Raw genomic sequence first — 25057 nt, 5'->3', positions numbered from 1 at the left:
GCTAGGAGTCCCGAAAGGAGGAAGATATTGCAACAGGGAAGAGCAAATATTTGAAAAACAATAGAGGAGATAAATTTCCCAGAATTGAAGAAAAATAAACAAACTCAGACTGAAAGGACTCACAGACTGAAATTGGAGAGATACAGAGAAATCCACACTGTTAGAAAGTCCTAGAAACATCCTGGGAGAAAGAACATGGCACAAGAACCGATGGATGATGGATGCTGGACTTCTCAACAGAAAATAAGGAGACCACAAAGTAATATTTTTTAAAGTATTGAAGGAAACAAACTTTGCACCTAGAATTTTACATCCAGCCAAATTGAAAGTATAATTAAAGTATCCTCAGCAATACCAGGCTTTAGAATGTTTCTTAACCCCAAGACTCTCATTAATAATACTTTGTATTTCATAAGTAGCACAAATGCAGGAGAAGCTCCACGAGGTATGGAACATCAGGGTTACCAAGCATCTGGGGATGTGAATTAATTGTCTTAAACAAAAGCAAAGCAAAGAAAAATATCATATCCACAACAACTCAGAGCTACAATTCTGGACAATATCAGCAGCTAAAATACTTGACTATTAAGGGAAGACATAACTAGAGGGGTACACAGGGCTAACAAAGAAAAAGGGTCTAAATAAAGGGCCGTGGCCACACAGTAGAAATAATAAAAGTAAGTCAGTAGAAGAAAACTCACCATACTCAGTGAGAAAGAAATAGGAAAAGTTTTACAGCGAGTGTAAATTTTTAATAAGATGGCAAAACTGATTCTTGATATAACAGTAATTACTAAAAATGTAAGTAAATTAAATTCCAATTAAGAGATATAAGTAGATTAGATTTAAAAATTTCAACAATGGATTGCCTAAAAGATACAAAGTTTAGAACAAAAATGTTGGCAAAAGACATGCCAGACAAGTAATGAACCAGAGGATACTGGGTTGACACCTTAATATATGACATTCAAATTTGAGACAAAAAAGTAAAAATAGAAAAAAACAACAACAAAGAAGACCACCACAAGCATGCCAATGAAAGGGGCCGCACTCCTCAGAGCCAATCTGACACGGGAGACGACGCCTCGGTGAGCAGCACATCTCATCCACCAGAGCTGCAGGGAGAAGGAGATATTTCAACACTTTTTGTAAAATATATATTTTTATTGATGTCAGAGGGGAAGGGAGAGGGAGAGAGAGAAACATCCATGATGAGAGAGAATCATTGATTGGCTGTCTCCTGCACGCCCCCTACTGGGGATCGAGTCTGCAACCCAGGCGTGTGCCCGTGGCCAGAATCTAACCCCACACCCTTCAGTCCACAGGCCTACGCTCTAGCCACTGAGCCAAACCGGCTAGGGCTATTTCAACACTTTTAACTGGAGATTTTAATTTTAAAAAAAATAAATAACTATTTAATAACACAAGCAGACAAAAATGAGCAGAATCTGTAAATTCTGAACTATTAACCAGTTAACTGCCATGCATCCAAAACGGAAACCATCCCCACACGCCACGATATTTTGAATTTAATTTAAAAAATCAATTTGCAATGAATATTATAAAAATAAATCTATTACTCACAATTCAGGTGTTCTTGAATATTTTCAGTTGAAAATTCTCACGAAAAATGATTTTAAAGCGTCTATATTCACTTACAAAGGGTTAAATATGCATAGGCCTCTATAGCCATCAAACAGAGATGTAGAATATTTACAGAAACAGACCATGTGTTAGGCCCCAGAGAAGCCTCGATAAATTCCCGAGGTGAAATTCCATGCAGACAGAGCTGCTGAGCTCGGTTTGTTTGTCTAAGGCCCCTTTGCCCAAGGGACACCCTAAATGGGCCTGGTCAGTGGGTACCCCGTCCTCCAGCTGGCTCCAGCCCAAGGGAGCACTACCCAACCCTGCAAGGAGGGAGAGTGAGGTCCAGGGATTTGTTGCCCACACCCTCCAGGCTGGCTGCATCCTCAGCCGAGGCCTCTGCTCCTACCAGGGGCCACGCCCTCTTCTTCCTCTCAGCCCTCACAGCCTGGGGTTTCCCTACCTCCTACCCACCCCTTCGAAAATGGTCACCCTTATCAAACACTTCTCAAATTACCCAGCTTGAACATGCCATCTGCTTTCTGCTAGGATCCTGATTAAACACAGGCCTTGCTCTTAAACAATAATGCAATTAAATTAGAAATTGGTAACAAAAGATTATAATAAAAGAAATTCTATTGTAAAGTAAATAACATTGTTAAATAACCCATGGGTTTAAAAGGAGATTATCAGGGACATTAACGAATATTTAGATCTGAATGATCATGAAAGCATTGTATGTACAACTTTGTGAGAGTCAACTAAGGTAGTGATGCAGAAGGAATTTTGTAGCTTTAAATAGATCAGAAAACCAGAAGGTTTAAAAATGAATGAGCTAAGCATTTAGCTCACGTGCGAGCAATAGACCAAATCCAAAGAACCTAGACAGTAGAAAATTATAAATAAGTACAGAACTAAATGAGATAAAGGGAAAGATGAGAACATTAACAAACCTGAAATTTGGTCCTTTGAGAATGTTTTAAAATGTTAAAAAAGAAAAATGCAAATAGGTAAAATCCAGAATGCAAAATAAGTACAGACACAATATGCTAGTACAGAAACAATAAGTAAGAATAAACATCTAGTGGGGTGGGTAAGAGATCAACCGAAGGACTTGTATGCATGCACATAAGCATAACCAATGGACACAAGACACTGGGGGGTAGGGGAGGCCAGGGGAAGGTCAAGGGGGGGGGGAAGGAGACATATATAATACTCTTTGTAATACTTTAAGCAATACTCTTTGTAATACTTTAAAAAAAGAATAAATATCTAGTAATTTTAAAACCTCAGTGAAATAGATTAATTCTTAGAAACATGTAAAATGACAATTTTGGCTCAGAGGACTTGACCAGTTTAATAAGTATGATAGAAATGGAAATAATAAAGACCCCCCCCCACACACACACACACATCCCACCCCCAGGGGCACAGATAGTGTTTTTCTCTCAAAAGTTTGGAGGAAAAATAATTTCTCTTTTAGGTGGTTCCAGGAAGTAGAAAAAAGGAGGAGCTGTCTAGGGTCTTTGGAGGGGAGGGGGGAGGGATGGTCTCCTTTGCAGAGGTGGGTATGTCTGTGCCCTTGTTCCTTTGAAGGCACGTGCCACACAGATGGTGCAAACCGAGGCGAAGCACTTCTTCCGCAGCTGGGCTGCATGAGGAATAGATGGTTAACAAAGCAAGGCCTCAGGGCAGTGCAGGGCACCTGCGGGTCCAGGGCGGCTTAGCCCCGGGATGCCGAGGATGCTGGGCTGGAAAGGTATTGGCCGGGTTTCCAAGTGGCATGACGTCACCGCACCCCACTGCAGTTCCGGTGGGTGAGCTGGCCCCGGGCTTTGTCAAAGTTGCCCAGCGCCTGGAGGTCGGTAGCGGTTAGTGGCGCACACGGGGCTGCCAGTCAGTCCCTGGTGGCCCAGCGAGCGGCTGGGGATTGATGAAGTCGGGGGTTTGCGTGTAGACCCGGAGCAGCGTGGGGCTTGGTGGTCCCGGGCAGTGAGGCTGGAGAGACAGGGTGTGAGGGCAGCGGGGGGCGGGTGATCAGAAGTGGGGCGGGCGGGGGCGGAGAAGGCGGCGGGTCCGCGGGCCGGCGGGTTGCATCATCCTGCCAGGAGGGCTGTCAGCGATGCTGATGCTCTGGGCTCCGTACAGCGCTCTGGCCCAACTCACCTGTTACACCTGAGTCAGGGTCTCCATCCCGCCCCTTCTGCCGCTCCCTGGGGTAAGGAGCCCACGCGAGCTTGGTCCCTCCGCAACGACGCTATTGTTTGTGCTTTTGGCTGCCAGGGTGGGGGCAGGTAGAGAGGGATTTCATGTTTTCATGTGATAAAGGTCATAGGAGGGCCCGGTGCGGAGTCCGCGGGCAAGTCGGGGTGGGTAGGGGGCCTCGGGGTTGGGCGCCGCCAGGTCCTGCTCCCTGCGTGGGCGCGCGTGGGCTGCGCCTGGAGAGGGGGCACCGCGTCGAAGCTGGGTGTCGGTCCCCCACCTCTCCACCCAGCGCGCTTCGGTGTCAGCGGTGACGTCACAGCCGGGACCCAGCCCCCTTTGGCTCCATCTATCCCCATCCCCGCGGCGGCCGCGACGCCCGTCCTCTCCCCGCGCGACAAACCAGCTGGCGGCTGGGCTCGGGCGCCGCGCGCAGCCAACCAGCGCGGCGGGAGGGGCGCGGGGCTGGGCGGGGCGGGCGGGGGGCGCGCAGCCCGTCACGCGGTGCAGCCGTCACAGCGCCCACCGCAGCCCCGGAGCAGCAGCAGCTCGGCGCTCAGGGACCCGCGCCCCTGCCCGTGCCCATGCCGGGCCGCCTCCAGTGAAGCCAGAGAGGTAAGCCCGCCGCCCGCCGGGTTCCTTCGCCGCGCCAGGCATCCGCACCTGCACCCCGCATCCTGCACCAGCACCGACTGCCCCCGGCGCCAGCGTCCGGCTCGCGGCCCGAACCGCTGGCGCCGTGCGCCCCTTCCCTCCCCCCATCCCTCCCCCGTCCCCGCGGAGAACAATGGGGCAAATGCAGGGGTGTCCGCCCTTCATTGGAAGCCTAGCTGGGCCCTCGGGGACGGCCCCTTCGCTGCGGCCCCTGCTGCGGCAGGACTCTCGGCTGGGATGGGCGAGGGTCGCCTGAGGAAGGGTGAGCGCCGCCGGCGGCATCTCGAGACACCCGCCCTCCCTGCCCGGCTCGACCTCTCTCTGGAGAGAAGCCGTAGAGCTGGGATGCGGCGTGAGCTGAGCCTGGACCAGCGGGGGCGGGGAGGGATGGAGAGGAGAGAAGACTTGGATGGGGGCAGGGGGGAGGGGCACGGCTGCAGCGGCCCGACTCTGGGGGAGGGTGCCCAGGGCGGGGGGGTAGGGGGGGGGTAGCTGCCCTGGTCCCCAGGGTAGGGTAGGGCAGAGACTGAGCCAAGAGCCTAACAGGCGGGCGGGCGAGGCCCGCGGGGGCTGCTGCAGGAAGGCCCGGCCATAGGCCTGGTGCGCACCTCCAGAGCTGCCCATCATCCTACCCCAGCCGTGTCCCCTTCCCAAGAGACCCCAGAAAGACCAATGGCTTGGGAGGGGCCGCCAGCAGACAAGGCCTGCGTCTACGCGGCCGGCTCCCAGTAACAGGTGTGGCCGACAGCGGGCGGGGAGGGGGTTGCGGGGCCGCCACATCTCAGCTGCAACGTTCCCCAGGGGCCCGGGCTCTGATGTCAGGGAGGAACGCGGTGGGGTAGATCCTCGCACTCCCCCTCTAAGCTGCCCCTCACTCTAACTCTCCCCCAATCCGAGGCGGAGCCCTCGCGCTCCGGTAGGGGCGGGATCAGCATCCCGGCGGGGCGGGGGTCCGCAGTGGGCGGGGCAGTGGGCGGGGCGCTCGGTGGGCTGGAGGGCCGCGGGCGCAGGGCCGTGAGGGGGAGGGGAGGGAGGGAGGGAATGCCAAGTCATGGGGCCTGCAGGGCGCGGGCGCGACGTCACCCCGGCGCGGACCCGATGCGCGCCCACGTGCCCTGGAAGAGGGACATTTCCCTAGAGACCGCGGACCCCTCCCCAAGCGGCTGCCCCGCCCCCAGGGGGCGCTGGCATTGTGGGATGAAAGGCCTGTTGGGGCTGGCGGGCGGCTTCGGAGAGGCGGGGGGTGCACTGGCCCCATCCTAGCCCTGGGGACTCAGGCACCCGTTCCTGAGTCACAGCAAGTCACATCGGCCCTGCTCTCTCTACCCTGCTCTCAGCTGGCGAAGGGGCTCTGCCAGCCCACCTTGCCCATCCGCTCTCCGCCTCTCCATCTGAGAAGGTAGCTTCGAGTTTTAAGGGAAACAGTGGGGTCCAGTGTGGGGGTTGGGGCTGTACCTGCGGCGGCCATTTTGCAGGTGTGGCTGTGGGATGAGGGTAGTCAGGTCTGGAGCAGGGGGAACGCCTGCAGTGGGGTGCAGTGCTTGCAGTGCAGGGTGGGCATCTGAAGATGGGCAGAATGTCCTCCGTGGGGTGTGGTCCACAGGGCAGTGAGGCTGGGATCAGGTGTGGAGTCAGGGCCCCCTAACCCCAAGGCTGTCAGTGAGGGCCCCTGTAGGGACAGGCCTGCCTGCTGCATGCCCCTCTGCCCTGCTCCCCTCCCCCCAGTGCCCCACAGTTCATCCCTTGGGGCCTCCTGCTTCACCAGCCACAGCCAGGTGGACACAGGTTCTGCTCCAAACCCAGAGCTGGTGAAGCTGGGGTTCATACCCTGACCCACTGGGTGAGGGGTTCCGGACAGCCGCCTTGCCCCTTCCCGTCCTCCCTGGTGTCACCGCTGCTGCCCCAGGGCTGACCGTGTCCTCTGGAAGCAGAGCAGGGAAATCTTCCCATGGGTGGAGGTGGAGGTGGAGGTGGGAGCCTGGGGGGATGGGGAGAGCCTTCCTAGGCCACTCGGCTTGCTTGGGCCAGCCAAGGAAGCGAGCTGGGTGTGGCAGGGCAGGGAATCTTTTGAAGGGGTCCTGGTACCACAGGATGGGGACATGGGGGGCTGTGGAGAGGCTAGCAGCACTAGAACCATGCCGTGGCCTTGAGGGTTGACTGACCAGGGCACATGTCCTGATGACCCTGCACTTCTAAGAGCCAGGAGGGCCTGTGGTGGAGAGTGGCTGGTCAAGGGTCACTTGTAGCTAATGACCCTCAGGATGACCCCCAGGTTGTCCTCCTGCCCAGCCCATTTAGGGTTCTTTGGCCCAGGACAGGGCTCACCACCCCAGGGAACCCAGTGTGTCATTTCCACGGTCCCTCTCATGCCCAGGAGCATCTCAGAGCTCTTTTGGGGCTGGACTATACCCTGCTCCAAACCTGTCGGCTTTGGGGTGTCCAAGGGCACAGCCAGGCTGGTGGGCCAGTGATGTCCTCAGTCTGTTTCTTCCCTTAGCTGACTGCCTCTGCCCACCTGGTTTCCCCCCTCCCCCCACAGGCATGCCCAGGGCTGGGGTAGAGGGCCTGGCGAGGCCTGTGCCCCACTGCCCCACCTGAACTAGTAGGTTTGCTGTTCGATTGCTGCCATGACCAGGTCGTGTTTAACTCCTGATCCTGGCTGCCGGCTGGGCTGAGAGGTAGTGGATGACCCCAGGCAACCCCATAGCCCCCAGCCCAGTGCCATCAGGACCAATGAAGTAGTCATTGTATTGGGGTCTTTGGAAGAGTGGAGGGCACAGTCAAGGTCAGCTGTCAGCTGAGGCTGAGCCTCCTGACCCCTCCCTGTTCCTCTCAGCCCCTCCTGGGTGCCTCAGTGCCCCCACCCACAACACCACCTCACACCTGCTTTCTCCCAAGTTACCCTGGCTTAGCCTTCGAAGCTGAAGCTGAACTCCTTGTGGCCTGAGTACCACCCTGAACCAGATACTCTGCCTGGGTGGCTGGGCTCCCCCCTCTCTAAAGGCTTCTCACCCTGGATTTAATCCTCTAATCCCCAGCTCCCTGGGGTGGGAAAGCACCACCCCTTTCCCCTGTCCCCCTGCTCAGATTTTAGCCCCTAGAGGCGCGTCTAAGGAGAGCAAGTCTGGACCCCACCTGTCCAGGTTCCCTGTTCTTACTCCTTACCCTTCCCTCCATGGCCCTTGGGCTGGAGCAGCCACCCCGTACACACACACATACATGCACACTCACCTCACTACACACTGACACCCACACAGGTTCACACACTCATTCCCACACACAGAGTTTGCAGCCAGCTATGTCCATGTGAGGTTCTTAGAGCCCCTCAAAGGCTGCCACCACCTTGAAGCCCTCTGTGAGCACCTCAGGGTGTCAGCCTATCCCCTCTGTAGGAGAGGCATGGACATTTATTGGGTGCAGATTCTAGTGTACACGTCATGTGAGTCCCTTGTTGATGCCCCTGAGACTCCGCGAGGCAGGCGGTGTCCCAGACTTGGAGATTGAGGATCCTGAGATGGGTGTGCCTTGCCGGGGGACCTGGGACTCTCCCCAGCTCCCTGTGACTTCCAGAGCTTTCTGTCCCCGTCTCCCTCCCCCTCCCACCCGCCCTAGCGCACTCTCCCGCCTCCTGGCCCAGCACAGTCTCCGGAACAGCAGGCACTCAGTAAGTGATGTTTCCAGATTGAGCCGGTAGCTTTTTAACCCAAGTGGTCCATTTCCTGAGGGCCCAGGGCGAGCAGCTGCCACTCTGTTAGGGGCGGGGTCCTCTTTGTGTCCCCACTCAGGGCCTGCTGGTTCCTGAGGCAGCTGCCTCCCTTCCTCTGGGTCTCCTGAAATGCAGCTCTTGGTTTCCAGTGGAATGGCCCCAACTGCTCTTGCAGGCCCCACTCCATGCAGACCCCCTTTTCCTTGAGCCAGTCTCTGGCTTTCCTCAGAGGGAGGCAGTGATGCCGAGGAGTGGCCTAGAGGGGTGTCAGGAGTCCTGGGTCCCTCTCCTGGCTCTCAGTTTCTTTCTCCATCTGTCATCATCTCAGGGTGGCAAGGGGCAGGGCTGGACCATTAATGCCCAAGGCCACGGGGCAGTGGGCCCAGGCTTCTGTAGAGCTATCATGGGGCTGAGGCAAGGGGTCACTCAGCTGCCTACTGTCATTCTTCACCTGCTTCTGGGGCCAGGGCCATACCACGGCTGTGGTCCCTGGTGCCTGGGAGGCGGCAGCTGCAGAGTGCAGTAGTCCAGGCCCAGACCAGAGGAGAAATCTTAGCGCCGTATCTATCCCCTTTGCTCCGGCTTCACAGTCAGGCAGGACATTCTTGGTGGTGTCTTTTCCTAGATGTGAGCTGTCTTTTTCTTATATTGTATGCATTTCTTCTGTCCTCACCTTTCCCCAGCTCTCAGTCACACTTTCTGGTGCCCACACCCCTGGAAGCCATCTTCATCCCTGAGTTGGAGTCTGTGTCTCAGCCCCCAGTGCTGCTTCTTTCTTGGTTTCCTGTCCTGTTTTGCTGGAGCACATCCTTGTGTGACTTCCTGGAATGGGTGACGAGTCCTTGGCTGAGTAAGAGTGTCTTTGCTCTGCCCTAATCTGGGTGGATGGTTTGTTGGATGGCACTTGTTTCTGGTAAATCATTTCCCTGAGAATGCTGGCCGCATCCCTTGCTTCTGAGAAGTCTTTCAGTAATTCCTATTTCCTCTCTGGAATCTCTCAGGATCCCTTCTCCCTGAGGGGCTGTCTCCTGGGTGGGTCCACGTGTGCTGGTGCTCGTCCAGCCCTTTCCACTGAGCACTGGCTCTCTTCTTCCATCTGCCCACCTGCTCCTCCCTGCTCATTTTCTCTGTTGTCTTCCCTGAAAGCCTGTGTTGGTCTTCTGTGTCCTTGCCTTTTTCCCTCACATATTCTGTCTCCTTGTTTTTGTTCTATGCTCTGGACAATTTTTGCCTTTATTTTTGGGTTCTCTTTTGGAACTTTGTGTTCAGCATTCGCGTTTTGCCTCTGAGAGCTGCGTCTTCCTTGTCTTGAACCTTCCCATTTCATAGCACCCTCTTCTTGTTTTGAAAGTGTAGTGTCTCCTTGAAACATTGTGAGTACATTCAGAGGTTTGGGGTTCGTTCTTTGTTTTTGCTTTTTTCCCGCGGTTTCTCTTTCCCTTGGGCTTGTTTTCTGCGGGTGATTCAGTCCTTCACTTTGCAGCTCTGTGCCCTGCTTGCACACGTGAAAGCCTTGCAGGTCCATTCCGGTGAGGGAGGTGTGTCAGGCTGGTGTCCCGTGATCTGAGTGGGGTTCTGATGGGAGCTCAGTGGGGTGTGCATTGGCAGGCCTTGCTTTAGGTGGAGCGGTGGGAGCTGGCTGCTCAGTTGTCCCCCCATACCAGCATGCGGGGTGCCAGCATGCACACTGAAGACTTCCCTCTTTCCAGATGTGTTCTTCCATTTCTGTAGAGAAGAACCTTCAGCTGTTTGCCTGGACATTGGCAGCCTCTGCCCCTGTGAGGCGGGGCAGGGGGATGGGTGTGGCTGTTCTGGGGCACACTGCACCCAAGGTGTCCTTTTCAGCCTGCACCTCCTTGCCCAGCCTTGAGTCTGTGACCACCTAGTCATCGCTCCTCGCACGTGACCCCCTCCTCATCAGCAGCCAGCAGCTTCCCCCAAAGGGTCCCCAAAAGAGCTTTCTCATCTCTTCTCAAAGTTCTCACCCCTCCTGGCAATGTTGGGGGAGCTTGCCCTTCCTCCTGCCCTCCAGCATGTGGTGTGTCTGATGCAGTCACCACAGTCCTTCACACCTCTCTGCAGCCCCATCCTGGCTCTGCCGCAGGCAACAAGGGTGGGCTCTGGACTCCTGCCACATCAGTCTGAGTTCTTGCTCCCCTTCATGACAAGACATCTCAAAAGAAGTTAAGTTTTTTTTTAAAAAATACAGGATATGTTAACAAACGTTTAGCCATGTGCCCACCATCAACCTAGAAATAAAGCATTTCCTCTGCACCTACAGTGCTCACACCCACAGGCATCTCTGACGCTCCCAGGGAGCAGGGTCTGGCATTACCCCACCTTTCAGACCAGGGAAGGTTCTGTCCATTACTGACTTAAGGGAGGGCCACATGGATGTCCTGGCAGCATCCAGGTCTTAGACGCCAGCCTAGAGGTCCATCAGTGCCTTGACTTTGGTACCCAGTGCTCTCAGAATTCCATTTTCTGCCCCTGGGCTCTCGGTCGGTAGAATTATTTGTGAATCTGATACCTTGTGGGCTGTAGCTCACTGGGTGGCTTGTCTGAATCTGTCTGAACCATGATTTCAAGATTCTAAGGATCCACAAATGACTCCACGTCCTTCACTTTCACACCTGGACAGCCACTGTGTGACCAGACCACGGGGGGATGTCCAGTCTCTGGTGGGGGGGGAGGGGTTAAAATATGAATTTGTGGGGACACAGACATTCAGTTCATAACACCAGTTGTCTCAGCATCACTGGATTAATAGTTCTTCCTCGTCCTGCTGCCCTGTAAAGTCACATTTGTCAGGTTGCAGAAGGGCTGTGTCTATGTGGGCATTTCTGATGTCCCTTCTGTGACTGTGGTGATTTCCCGCCTTGTTCCAACCACCTATCTTAATTACTATAGCTTTATATTAAGACGATATCAGTAGGGCATGTTGCCTTCTATCCTCTTGTAGTTCTTTAAATTTGTTATTGGTGTTCTTAGCATCTTACTCTTCCATATACGTTTTTAGAGGCAAATTGTCAAGTTTCATAAATAACGTGATGGAAATTTCATTTGAAATTAGGTTGACATTTTGGATTCATTTGGGTGAAAAATAAGATATTGAAATATTTTTTCCTCCATGAACAGGTTATAATTCTTTATTTAGATTTTATATAATGTTTTTTGTAAAGTTTAAAGTTTTCATAAAAGTTATATGCATCTTTTGTGACATTTATTCCTATAACGGTACTTTATACGTTTGGTTATTTTTTAAATGGTACTTAAATTTTTTTTAACTCTTTGTCTCTAGTGTATACCAACATGGTTGGTTTCTAGCAACTTTGTTGAACCTTCCCACTAATGAAAATATTTGCCTGTGGGTGCTCTTGATTTCTGGGCAGATAAGTAAATAGTCTGCAAATAATAACAATTTGGCTTCTTCCTTTCCAACCCATATTTTGTCATTGTTATTTCTTTTTCTTGCCTTATCACTCTGGCTAGTACCACTGCTACAATGTTAAATAGAATTGGTGATGACAGCAGACATTTTAAACTTGAATTTAAAGGAAATGTTCCTAATATTTCACCATTAAGTGTGATGTTTGGGTAGGTTTTTTAGTAAATGCCTCTTATAAGATTAAAGAAGTTTTATTCTCATGTTGCTCAGAGTTTTATCATAAATGAGTTGGGAAAATTGAGTGCTTCTTCAGTACCTATTGGGAACCTCATTTGAATTTTTCCCCTTAATGTGATATGTGGTGAATTACATTAAATAGCTGTACTAACACTCAGCCATATGTTATGGTACCATAGTGATACTCTTGGAATAAGCCTGCTGCAAGGGCGTGGTTACAACGTTCTTGGGTTTCGAATCTACTCAATTACATACACCTGATCAAGCTTTGTTTGCTTGCTGCATCTCCCGCAGCCCATGTCACTCAGCCAGGTGGGACCGACCACAGGTTCGGACCATAAGGTCAAGCTTACAACTATAGCCTTTGGCTATAACTGTGCTGGGACTTGCCATGGCTTTGCCATGAGAAGATCGTGCCCTCTTATTAGTCCCAGGCTTGAACCTGTCCAAACGCTGTAGCCGCTCTCCACACTGCCCGAACTCTGACCTCCATCTCCCCAACTCATAAAGCCACTGCGAGGTTTGAGGGGTTGTAGGGCTCACTTCATATGGTTCCCTTCTCTCAGTGATCACAGTCCTAATCTGCCTGTTGTACAGTGTCTGGAAACTGTTGTTTTCATATGTTTGTCCAGTTTGCTAAGTGTTTGCAGTGGCTGCCAGAGGTGTGGCCAGCCGTATTCTCATTATCACCTACCACTAAGCTTACTTATAGCTCCAGAATGATTTCTCCTGTTGTGTATTAGATGTGTATTTTAAATTTCTAAACATTTGGGTTTTTACTGATTTTTTATTGATTTTGAATTGAATTGTGTTCAAGTACATGATACATTTGATCCAGTCATTGAAACTTAATAGGAGGTGCTTTATGGCTTACTACATGGTAAAATATTGTAAATGGTCCATTTTACAATATTTTTCTAATTTTTGAGAACAAGAGAGCACATACTGGTTCATGATTATTATGTTGTCCAAATCTTCCACACCCTTAGCTGTATGGCTGATCTGTCAGTTACTGAGAGTGTGTTTAAGTTCCTGCTGTGTTAAATTAGTGAATTCTTTCATGTGGCATGAGTCTTAACCTTAGTTTTGTGTTCTCATCATTTTGTCTCTCTGGGACCAGAATTCTAGATAATTTTTTCTGACATATATTCCAGTTCATTAATTCTCTGTTCAGTTCCATTTAATTTACTGATTAACATGTCTGCTAAGTTTTAAAATTAAATGATTACATTTTTATTTCTAAAGGTTATGCATGGTTACCCCCTCCCCCCATATTTAACCCCATTATTTCCCATTCCTGCTCATTTCTGTGAACATTTCAAGCATTCTCATTTTATCACCAATTCCAGTATCTGGAGTCCTTGAGGATCTCATTCTGACTTCCTTTTCTTTTCCTTCTTTCCCCCTTGGCTCTTGCTGGTGGTGCACTGCTCCTTTGGTGTTTGGTAACATTTGATTGTGAGCTCACATTTGACTGATCATCTGTGGGAGTATTGGGGACCTGAGGGGGAGGAAGCTACTTCCAGTATTTCCAAGGAGGATTTGTATTTGCTTTGCAAGGTGCTCTGGGTGCAAACACCTGAGACCATTGTCAAAAATGAAACCCGAACTCGCACAACAACAGGTTCGTGGCCTCAAATTCTCAAAGAACACTGGCTTTTCCTCCACCTGGAGCTGAGTCACTGAGGTGAATTCTCCTGTGTCCCTTTGATGGAAGGTGGTATTCCCCCAACCTCTCATTGTAGCTTTGGAGGATGCAACTTTCTGTGGTGATTTGGTTCCAAACCCAGCTTGCATGTGTTTCGCCTATTCCCTACCCAGCAGGGGAAACTCAATTGTCTGCATCTCTGGTGTCAGCAAATACCTGCACTTCCTTCCAGATGGGCTTGCAGCTTTAATTTCGGCTCCTCCTTCTTTTTTTTCCTTTTCCTCAGAATTTCCTTATTTTATTCTTATCTACATTATCCACCCCGAGTTTCCAGGTGATTTCTGATGGGGTAGGGTGTCTCGTCCATCGTTTGCCAGAAGTGGAAGTCTCTCATTCATCTGTTTCCCCTCAGTTGAGAGATATTAATCATAATGAGCAAACTGATTTTTGTATTCACATTTACCAGTGCGTGTCCACCAAAACAAGGTCTTTTAATTCATTTATTCACCTGAACCATTTGGTAATTACTTTAAAAATAATTCTTCTTAGGTTAAATATGAAGGTGCAAGTCAAGAGGACTTGTCCAAAGTTAGATTCCTGAGGCTTCTCCCCCACTGTTCCTTCTCCACCTCTTTTCCTCTTTCTCATCCTCCTTTCTGTCAATCTCATCCATTCCTGTGACTTAAAGAGTCAGTGCTGCCGTAACCGGTTTGGCTCAGTGGATAGAGTGTCAGCCTGCGGACTGAAGGGTCCCGGGGCACGTACCTTGGTTGCGGGCACATCCCCAGTGGGGGGTGTGCAGGACGCAGGGATGTTTCTCTCTCATTGATGTTTCTAACTCTCTATCCTTCTTCCTTCCTCTCTGTAAAAAAATCAATAAAATATATATTTTTTAAAAAGAGTCAGTGCTCACAGGGACTGATCCATTTTTCCACCCTCCTTCAAATGCACACACCCAATGCCCTCCTGAACATCTCCAGCTCCCCAGTGCTGCTGACACCCGGGTAAGGGGTGAACCAGATGGCAGCACTGGCCTGGCAGTTTGAGCTGCTGGGTCACACCCAACTGGTTCTTCTCAAGGTGAACCTTCCAGCCCTGAGGCTCCCTGAGGGAAGCTGGGGTCTGGATGGACCTGTGAATAATGTGATGGAGACCTCCTGTCCCCTCACCATGTTCTTAAAGTGTCTATTTCTGGCTTTAGCTGCATTTCACCATGTCAACATGTTGGATCTTCATTATTCAGTTCAACATTTTCTAATATCCTGTGAGGCTGTTTTTCTTTGACCCAAGGGTTATTTAGAATTGTATTGCTTAATGGTCAAACAATTGAGGGATTTTGTGGGTTTTTGTTTATTTGTTTTGTATTGATGTATAGCTTAATTCTACTATGGTCAGAGAACATATGTCTTAAGATTTTAATTTTAAATGGAAATGTGTTAGAGTTTGCTTTATGACCAGCCTATGGCTAATTTTAGTAAATATTCTATGTACACTTTAAAGGAATGTGTATGATATGTATTTTTCCTTCTCAGTACCTGATAGAACAAGCAAACCAAAATTTTTTATTTTTGTATTTTTTAATCTCTCTGTGTCTTTTTATTTAAAGGTATCTCATGTCAACAGAATATAATTTTTAAAAAATATGTCCTGACAATTGTATTGTTTTACTTGGAGTATTTAGTCCATACTAATTGAGTTGGGCTTTTAGCTACACTCTTAAATATCAGTTTTCATTTGAGCTAACTTTCTTTGCTCTGTTTTTCCTCCTTAATTGCCTTCTATTGGGTTAATAAAAATATTTGAAATTTATTTGTCTTGCTACTAACTTGTTAGTTATACATTATTTTTTGTTGTAGTTTTTAAAAATAATTAATCTAGCAATTGAAACAGGTATCCTTGACAATCTAATAGAAAGTATTACTTTTCTACTTTTTAGATAATGTTGAGACCTTAGAACCTCGTCTTTGGCTTCCTTCATTTCTGTTGAGAAATCGATTGTCAATCTGACTTTGTTTCTTTTTCCATAAAAGGCCCACGAAATCATTTGGTCTGGTCCTGCCAAGGCATTAGAGGTGAGTTAATTAAATGTTTGACCAAATATAGCAGGCTAATTTTTAAGCTGATAATTTTGTATGGCCTGTAAATAATAAGTATCCAAACGGCCCTTGGCAGAAAAAAAGGTTCCCCACCCCTGCTTTAAAGGTTGTATGTCTTTTTTTCTCTGTCTTCTTTTAAGATATTTCTCTTCATCTTTGGTATCAGCAGTCTTATTGTGATCTGGCTTGGTGTAGTTTTCTTGGTATTTATCTTCCTTTGTGTTTGCACAGCTTCTTGAAGATGGATTGAGAGGCTTCAGCAGTTTTAGACAATAAATGGCCATTATCTCTCTAAGTATTGCTTCCCCTCATTCCATCCCTTCTCTTCTTACGATCCAATTACATGCATATTGGACCATTTCACGGTGTCCTAGAGATCTCTGACTCTCATTTCTGTTTTTCATTCTTTTTTCTGTGTTCTTTAACTTTCTAATGACCTGTCATCCAGTTCATAAACACAGTCTTTCTCTGGGTCTAATCTCTTGAGTTCTTTTTTGTAAAAAACAATAGATATAGATATAGATATAGATATAGATATAGATATAGATATAGATATAGATATAGATAGATATAGATATAGATATAGATATGTTTAAAGGTTTTTTAAAAATTGAGAGGGGGAGGGGAGAGAGAGAGAGAGAGAGAGGGAGGAAGGGAGATGGAGAGAGAAAAACATCGATATGGGAGCGGAACATCCATAGGCGGCCTCCTGTATGCCCCTTACCAGGAATCGAGCCTGCAACCCGGGCATGTGCTCTGACCGGGAATTGAACCAGCAACCTTTCAGTGTACGGGACAACACCCATCCAACCGGACATGACATCTCTTTAGTTCTTAATTTTAGTTATTGTGTTTTCAGTTTTAGAATTTCCATTTGATTCTTTCCCCCCACTTTTTAATATATATAGTTTCAAATCCTCTTGCTAATAAATTCTCTATTTTGCCATGTATTTTCTTCATCATTTTTTCTCTCTCATTTTGAACATGTAAATCATGGTTATATTAAAGTCCTCGGATAGCTCCTGGGTCTGGATTATGTGTAGGTATGTTTCTTTTTTCTCTTTGTGTTTTTCTTTCCTCCTCTCACCCCCAATTTGTTTTGAATCATGTAGTCCCGTCACTTTTCATGCCTTGTAACTTTTGCTGTAAGGTCAGACATTACCCATTAAAACACTGCAGAGGTTCCAGGTAGTATACCTCTTCTCTTCCAGGAAAACAGAGTGGAGGGTCGTCTCTAAATCAGTCAGAGACGGCTGAGTCGGGGCGCCTCTGCAGTTTGGATATGGCTTACCTTACCTATGGTTCTGCCCTGTGCCTCCTGGGGCTTTCAGATCTGGCCTGGTATAATCACCAGGGCCCCTCCTCTGCTTGATCCTGATCTCTGATCTCTTCTCCTTAGCACCTGAGACCATGGGAGACAACTCTTTGATTTTCAGAGGTTTTCTGCTTGAGTATTTAAATTTCTACTCCTCATACCTTCTGAGCTTGGCATGTGTCTTAAGGGGAGAACTGGACATTTGTTTGGCGTCATTCTGTACTTCTTTCTCCTGGGATCTTGGCCTCTCAAGTTTGTTTCTCTTGACCAAAGGCCCTGCAGGTTCCTCCATCCCTCAGCAACGGCTCTCTGCCTGGGAAGACTGCAGATTCCCAGCCTCTCGCCTGGTGACCAGAATGCAAATATGCTCCCAGGGAAAGTGCTGCGGAATGTCAAGTCATCTCCTGCCTGGCAGTCCCCCGTCTCCGGAATCTTGGCCTGCTAGTCTGCATGGCTTCAGTAGCTCATTGATTCCTCAAAACAGATTTAAAATTTTTATTCAGCTTCTCTAGTTGCTCTTGATGATGGGGTCCCCCCAGAGGGCTTGGCCAGAGGTCCCCACCCTGTCCTCACAGAGAGGAGGCTGGGGCACCGCTGGAAGGGGTCTCTGGGCCAGAGTCTCCTGAGGGTGCTGATGACAGGTAGGGAGGCTGAGGCAGAAGATTCCCTTTCAGACTCAGCCTGGGCAGCGGGGAGCTCAGGCAGTGTATCGCCTGGTCTTCAGCAGTGGCAGCTTTGGTGAAAAGATTTCCGTACCTTTGTGATGTCCATGAATCGCCTTCCCCACCAGGTGGGGTTTGAAGCTCTGCACTGGTCCCAGCATCATGGGACATCCCTCATGCCTGTGACTGCGCTGTTGCCCAGTGACAGTCCCCGTGCCCTGTCCTCGAGCCGGGTGGCACTGTGCCTCCCGTCCCCGCACCTCCCCAGAGCCCCCCAGGTGCTTCCCCTCTCTACTCCTGCCCTGATCTGGGCACATGGGGACTTGACCACAGTCTGCTGTACTGGATGAAGCTCACTCTTCCCTCGCTGGCATTCAAGGCCTACTGGAGCCAAGGGCCCAGTGACGGCTGGTGCAGGACAAGGGCTGCCACCAACAGGAGCGCCTGCCCACCTCAGCCTGCCCCTCTGCCCAGGGTTCTCTCTGGGTGCCTCAGTCGGGCACTGTCCTACCTGTTGGCCAGGCAGTGGGGTGCCCAAGGGCCATGCCCCTGCAGGGGGAAGGATGGGGTATCATGTGGGACCCCCTCACCAAGCCCAGACCTTGCTGCTCCCTGAGTCCCATCTCTGTAGCCTGGGACACTCCCACAGGGAAGAGCTGGTCCCGCCTCTCCTCCTGTCTGGTCCGAGTCTTGCTGCAGGCACTGCTTTGTCCACTCACCTCTGGCCTATGGGCTTTTAGCGCCCAGGTACAGTCTTCTCGAACTGCACAGACCTGGCGCAGAGCCCACCACAGGCCTGTGTCCTTAAGGGGAGTTGTTTCCTCAGTGTGAGTGAAGGTGACCTTCAAGTGGACATAAAGGTCACCTTCACACTCACGGGGATTGTCACAGAGCAGGCCCTGTGGAGTCTTGGCTGCACTGCAGCAGCTCACTCCCCAGCATCCTTCACTGATTCATGGGTATGGTAACTTTTCTTGCTGAGGATATTAATTATAAGGTATTTAAAAATATTTTCTTCTCTTCCCTGTATTGTCTCTTTCTGCTGTTGCCTTTTTTTGTTTGTTCTAGTCTCTGCATTTCTTGCTAGAGGGTGTGGTCCCAGTCAGTTTCCCCGGCTAAGCACTCTGTGCTCTCCCATGGCAGCCAGCACACTGGGCACACAGCAGCAGCAGCAGGAATAGCTGGGGTCCCAGTGCTGGACATTTTGAGTGCAGTTCACACCTCTTTTTAGTATGTGCTTCACACCCACCCTCATCCGGTGCTCAGACCACTTCTTCAGGCTGGACAGAGCCTCTGGCGTCTGCCTGGTGGGGGAAGTGCTGGTGGGGGGCAGGGTTTTCGATATTCACAGGGTGGGGGTCTGGGGGTCTTCATTAGTCTGCTAGGGCTGCTGTAACAAAGTACCACCGATGGTGTATCTTAGACAACAAAAATTCGTCGTCTCACAGTCTGGAGGCTGGAAGTCCAAGATCAAGGTATCGGCAGGACTGGTTCCTCCTGAGGCTAGAAGGGGAATGGGCCCCAGGGCTCCCCAGCTCCTGGTGGCTACTGTCAATCTTTGGTGGTTCTGGGCTTGCGGATGCATTACCATCTCTGCCTCCTCCTTCACCGGACATCCTCCCTGCAAGTGTCTGTGTCCAAATGTTCCTTATTATGAGGACACCAGTCATCCTGTGTTAGGGGCCCACCCGACTCCAGTGTGACCTCATTTTAACCAGTTACATTGGCAAGGACCCTAATTCCAAATAAGGTCACGTTCCGAGGTCCTGGGGGTTAGGGCTTCCACATGTGCGTTTGGAGGGCATAGTTCACCCACAACAGGGTCTAATGCTCCCTCCGGTGACTTTCCACAAATGTGTGTTTTTGGTGTCGCCCAGACACTGGCCTTCAGGAGAACCTGAGTCTTTCTGGGTCCCACAGCAAAGTGGCTGTTTCTGGTTAGGCTTCACGCCTCCCATTGACTTCCTTTTCTAAACTTCGTGGCGTTTCTCCCCTGCAGCTGCCCCTCCAATCCTGTCCTGTGGGCTGGCACCTGGTGCAGGTGTCACTTAGGGTTTGGTGGGAAGTGGGTTCAATTGCCAACCAGAAACACCTCTTCTGCCTTTTTAGATATTGTTTCCAGTTCACGTCTCCCTTTTTCCCAAGGTGTCTCCTGTTCTCGCTGGGGCTCTTGCCACTGCCAGGAGTGACCCACGAAGGTGGCAGAGATGGCCGGGGCCTCGGTGAAGGTGGCGGTGCGCGTCCGCCCCTTCAATTCCCGGGAAATGAGCCGTGACTCCAAGTGCATCATCCAGATGACCGGAAGCACCACCAGTGAGTATGGGCTGCGATGGATTTTGTTGGCTGCTGCTGGTGCTAGGCCATGGGTCCTGTCTCCTGGCCAGAGGTAGCAGCTGATCTGGCCTGGCTCGCTCTTGCTTCTCATCCACACGGTGTGTAGGTTTCCTGGGGCTGCAGTAACAGATGACCACAAACTGTGTGGCTGAAAACAACAGAAATGCATTCTCTCATAGTTCTAAAGGCCAGAGTCCGAAATCAAGGTGTTGATGGGGCTGGTGTGTCCATGTCATCGTGTGGCCTCCTTATGGGGACAGCGATCAATGGGTTTCACACCCACCCTACTCCACTGTGACCTCATCTTGACAACTAATCATACCTGCAAAGACCCTGTTTCCAAATAAGGCCACATTCTGAGGTTCAGGGGGGGCATGAATTTTAGGGGACACTGTTCCACCCATGGTTACTGATTCCTTGTCTTGCTCCAATGGCCCCAGGTTCATAAATTGTTTTCCTTTTTCTATTCTTTTGCTGTGTTTATAATTTTAAATCATCTCAGAACCTTCCGAGAAGTAGGAGGCCTGGAGTCAACATTGTGCGTAGGAGGTGGGAGGAGAGAGGCAAATTCAAGAAAGTCAGAAAGGCAGACACACCCTGAGGGGTCCTTAGCACACAGGGTCCGGCTGCGGAGCGGAAGAGAGGATGCCTCCCAGACCCCCTTGGCTCCATTGTCACACCCATTTGTAGTGAGTTGCTGCTTGGGTGCAGATGTGGGCAGAGCTCACCGTCTGAGCGGAAGCCCTCTTTGCCCATGCGGACACTGGTAGTTGCCTCTGTCAACCTGTGCAGCCTCAATGCCTAACTCATCTGAGAAGTCAGCCCCCATTTGCCATCACTGTTCTAGAATGTTCTAGGCTCCAAATAGAGCTGCACTGGACACGGAAGAGCCAGAAGGAAGCATGGCTGTGGCCGAGCAGGTGGCCACACTCTGCAGGCCTTTTCATTAGACGAGGGGTTGGAGACACATGATGTGGGAGGCTGGCAGGACCCTGGGCAGCAGCTCAGCCAAGGGCACGGGGACAGCAGCTAAGCCAAGGGCCCAGGGCCTGCTGTCATTGGCTGGCCCCAGGCCAACATGCCCTTGGCACACCCTGATTGAACCATCCGGGGACAGCTCAGAAGACTTGAGCTACTTTCACCCTGGAGGCCAACCCGTTAGAGTCAAGATGGGCTCTTCACTGGCAGAGGTCACAGTGGTGACCCACGTCTGCTGTCCCTGTAGTCCCACAGGAATGAGTACTGTCTGTTACAGCACAGGTGGGGAAACTCATCAGCCAACATTTGCTGAGTGTGAGCTCGTGCCAGGCTGCACTCTAGGCACCGGGTACTCGCTGCCCTCAGGCTGATGCTCGGTGGGGTGATGGATGATGCACGCATGTGCACAATGAGACAGAACTAGACCGGCCCGTGCCACAGGCCCCGCCCCACAGGGTCAAGTAGGGTGCAGTGACAGGGCAGGGGGACTTGCTGAGGTGTGTGGGGCGTGTGAGGCAAATTAGATCAACAGAAAGGAGGCTTCCTCATCAGGATGGGAGGGTCTCCTGTCCTGACAGGCAAGTGCCTGGGTTTGAGCTAATGCTTTGCTGGAACCCCACTGAGGTTTTGGTCTCTGCTTCAGCTAGGCTTTCTCCTAAATCCTGTGTCGGGGGCAGTGACGTGGTAAAACAGCACGCATCTCTCTTTCTTTAGCTCACACACACACATACACACACACACATATACACACATACACACACGCACACACACGCCTATGTTTACCAGTTTCTGTCCTGTGAACACTCTCCCCACAGCCAGTTTCAGGCCACCTAGGGTTTAACGACAGGCGCACAGATTCCGAGCACTGGACACCGCTGTGCTGGAGGTGCCGGCATCTCTGCCTGGGGTGCAGCTGAAGACTGCAGGGCGTGCAGGCAGACAGTGGCTGCCGTTGACTCCTTTCCTCCTGGTCTCGCCTCCCGACTCAAGCTGGCATCCCCACAGCTCGTGTCTTTGACCCTGGGACACTGCCCCCTCCGTGGCTCCTGCAGAGCCTGGGCAGGGCTGGGGGGCGTGGGGCATTTCAGGGAGCTGTCCCTGAGCCGCCTGCCCAGCGTGCCTGGAGAGCTGTTCTCCTTCCTCTCCTCAAATGTACACAAGGAGAACTGGGGACCCTGCAAGGGAAGGCTGTTCTTCAGCAAAGCTGTTCCTTTCTGCATGCAGCAGGCTGAGGGTGGTGCCTGTCCGGCCGGCCTTGGCAGGTCACCCTGGTGAGGGCTCAGGGGTGACAGTAGAGAGCCAGGTCTGGGTGGACCCTGGGTCCAGTCTGGCCGTGTGCCCTGTGACCCGGGGAGGGCACGACCCCTCTGACTCCAGAATCTGTAACGACAGAGGGCATTTCTCAGACACCACAGGACCTCCAGGGGGGTCAGCCACACCAGGGGACCCATTGGCAGGGGCTGGGGGCAGGTCCCGAGGGCCAGAGCAGCTCTGCCCAGTGGTCTCCACGGCAGGTTCTCCTTAGCACGTACCCCTCCCTCTGACCTGTCTGTCAGCTGTCCCAGCCCAACCACAGTTCCTTGAGCACAGCTGTGCCCTGGCCCTGTGTGGGCTCAGAGAGCTCATGGTCCATGTGGGTGTATACAAACATGCTAGCACCAGGACACCATCAGAGCAAGGTCAGCGCCTGGGGTTGGGCCAGTGTGATGTGGGTGAAGAGAGCAGGATGGATGGGAGTGCGGGGATGGGGCCAGGCTGCTCAGAGAGCCGGTGTGGGGGTCAGCCAGGGATGGGAGAGCAGGACGGGGCTCGGGCCTGTCCTGGGAACCTGGCCCACAGGCAGGGAGGGGCGGAGATGAGGTCATGGAGGTGAGGCATTGTGGGGTGAGCCAGGGACCTGGCCACTTGCTGCCAGGGGACCCAGTGGAGGCCCAGCGTAGGCTGCCCATGTCAAAAGGGCTGGTGATTGTTGTTTCTACGGCGCCCGCATTATCTGCACTGGGGTTGTGGTGGCCGAGCCCCTAGGTCTCAGGAGGTGAAGCCAGGGCAGCTTGTTCTCCGCTGGGCCTGGCTCCTGGAGGCAGCATGGATGTGACCCCCTCTTGGCTGCGAGGACAGGGATGTGATGGCCAGTCACCTTCTCCTTCTTGTAGCTTCCCAAGGGCACTGGGTCATCTCCCAGAAGCGCTCAAGCCTGGGGTCTGGAGCTCAAAGCCAGGTCAGCCCTGGGGATGGGGCCTCATTTGATGCCCGTGCTGTGAGCAGGACATTCAGCCAGGGCAAATGGCCGAGGGGCCTGCCCAGGAACCGGGCCTGGGGCAGCTGCAGGAGCCTGGCAAGCCTGAGGGGAGGTGTTGGCTTTCCAGGGCTGCCCTACAAAGTACCACACGGAGGCTTGGACATCAGGTCTGGAGGCTGGAAGTGCGAGCTTAGGTGTGGGCGGGTGGGTTCCTCAGAGGCTGTGAGGGAGAATCCGCTCCCTGCCTCTCCGGCTCCTGGCGGCCACTGCAGTCCTTGCGGTCCCTGGTGTGTAGCCGCATTGCTGCATCCCTGTTCCATTTTTGCATGGCCTGCTCCCTGTGTGCATGTCTGTGTCAAATGTCCCCTTTTATAAGGAAACAGTCATGTTGGATTAGGGCCATCTGACTCCAGTATGACCTCATCTTAACCGGTTACATCTGTAAGGACCCCACCTCCAAATAAGGTCATTCTGAGGCCCCGGGGTCAGGACGTGCACATAGGAATTCAATTCGAGGGGCTGCTTCTCTTGATGCTGGTGACAGGTCACCTGGTAGGGCCAGGGGTGTGGGGTCCTGAAGGCTGTGCCATGCCCAGGAAAGTGAGGGCCCCAGCCAGTTGTCCCTGGGGAGAATCAGTGATGGTGAGCAACTGTGGCCTCCATCCCCAAACATGGGGGTGGGGGAGTGGCCTCCTTAGGGGTGCCTGAAGCCTTGATGACTGGGACTGGTCCGAGTTCCTGGTGGATCCCCTGGAGGGATCTGCCTCCAGCTGGGTGGGACGTTGGGGGGTCTAACGGTCCTCTATCAACATGGACATTTCGGGTTCAGACAGTGGGCAGCAGGCAGGGTGGCCTGACGGGGTTGGGGCCGAGGTCCCTCCTGCCACTGAGGACCCACTGCCTGCTGGGTTCGGAGTCTGGGAAACGCTGGGGACTGGGCCTCACAGACCTGGAGTGAAGCAGCCTTGGATTGGGGGGAGGGGTCTCCTGGCACACTTGGCAGGCGCCAGGGTGGGTGATCGCTTCACCTTGAGTTTGTGGCTTCCTTCCTAGTTTGTGAACTGATGTTCCGTGACTCGCGAGCAAGGCCTCAGCCAGGCCGGGGTGCAGCTCGGCGAGGGAGAAGGGAGGGACCTGTGAGGGGACAGTCCTTAGAGCCATGAGCTCACACCTGGAAAGAACCTGAAAGGGGCACGGATGGGAAGAGAATAAGTTGTATCCCTGCCGGGGGGGGGGGGGGGGGGGCGGGGGCGCAGCCAGCACTCCCGGGCACACAGTGGAGATGCAGCACAGCGCTAACCACCACACCTGTCCCCCCCCCACAGCCATCGTTAACCCCAAACAGCCCAAGGAGACGCCCAAAAGCTTCAGCTTCGACTACTCCTACTGGTCGCACACCTCGGTAAGCCCGGGCTGGGGGTTCACGGGAGGTGGGCCACAGCTGTGTGGACACCGCTCAGCCCCTCCTGCTGTGTGGCTCACACCCAGTCCCTCGGCCTCTCTGAGCTGCATGTTCCTCTCTAAATGAGGCGATGACCACATTTCTTCCTGCCCTGGAGGCCCCCGGGACATGATGTGGGCCCTCGGGAAACGTAGTGGGCTGAGCCCTCAGCGCCCCCGACTCCTGCAGCTGCAGCCCCTCTTATCCTGCAGCCCGAGGACATCAACTATGCGTCGCAGAAGCAGGTGTACCAGGACATCGGCGAGGAGATGCTACAGCACGCCTTCGAGGGCTACAACGTCTGCATCTTCGCCTATGGCCAGACGGGGGCCGGCAAGTCCTACACCATGATGGGCAAGCAGGAGAAGGACCAACAGGGCATCATCCCACAGGCATGTGGGGCAGGGAGGGCACAGGCGATGGGTGGCAGGACCCAGTGACGACAGGGACCACAGAGCAGCAGGGGCAGTTGGGAGACCCGCTGGTGGAAGTGACCCTCCCCTGGGGGCTGTGAGGACTGGTGGTCTGGGCAGGGAGAGGTGCCCAGGTTAACTGAAGGCTGAGATGCAGATG

General features: G+C 52.1%; 1 protein-coding gene across 32 annotated transcripts in view; it reads left to right on the top strand.

The window, feature by feature from the left end:
• The first annotated feature begins 3640 nt into the window (after positions 1-3640).
• Positions 3641-25057, top strand: part of KIF1A (kinesin family member 1A) — a 72229-nt gene continuing 50812 nt past the window's right edge. For 9 of the 32 annotated variants that reach the window (XM_059703817.1, XM_059703816.1, XM_059703815.1 and 6 more), the window contains exons 1-4: positions 3645-4401; positions 19638-19805; positions 24369-24445; positions 24697-24876. In XM_059703817.1, coding sequence (XP_059559800.1) covers positions 19700-19805; positions 24369-24445; positions 24697-24876 — 363 coding nt within the window. In that variant the 5' untranslated portion in view covers positions 3645-4401; positions 19638-19699. Of the gene's footprint in view, positions 4402-19637; positions 19806-24368; positions 24446-24696; positions 24877-25057 lie in introns of all 32 variants that reach the window. The other 23 variants (XM_059703791.1, XM_059703790.1, XM_059703787.1 and 20 more) reach the window with 5 other exon arrangements.

The sequence above is a fragment of the Myotis daubentonii genome, chromosome 7 (genome assembly GCF_963259705.1).
Source record: "Myotis daubentonii chromosome 7, mMyoDau2.1, whole genome shotgun sequence".
Taxonomy (NCBI): Eukaryota; Metazoa; Chordata; class Mammalia; order Chiroptera; family Vespertilionidae; genus Myotis; species Myotis daubentonii.
The sequence above is the reverse complement of the archived record's forward strand: the minus strand, read 5'-3'. Positions and strand labels throughout refer to the sequence as shown.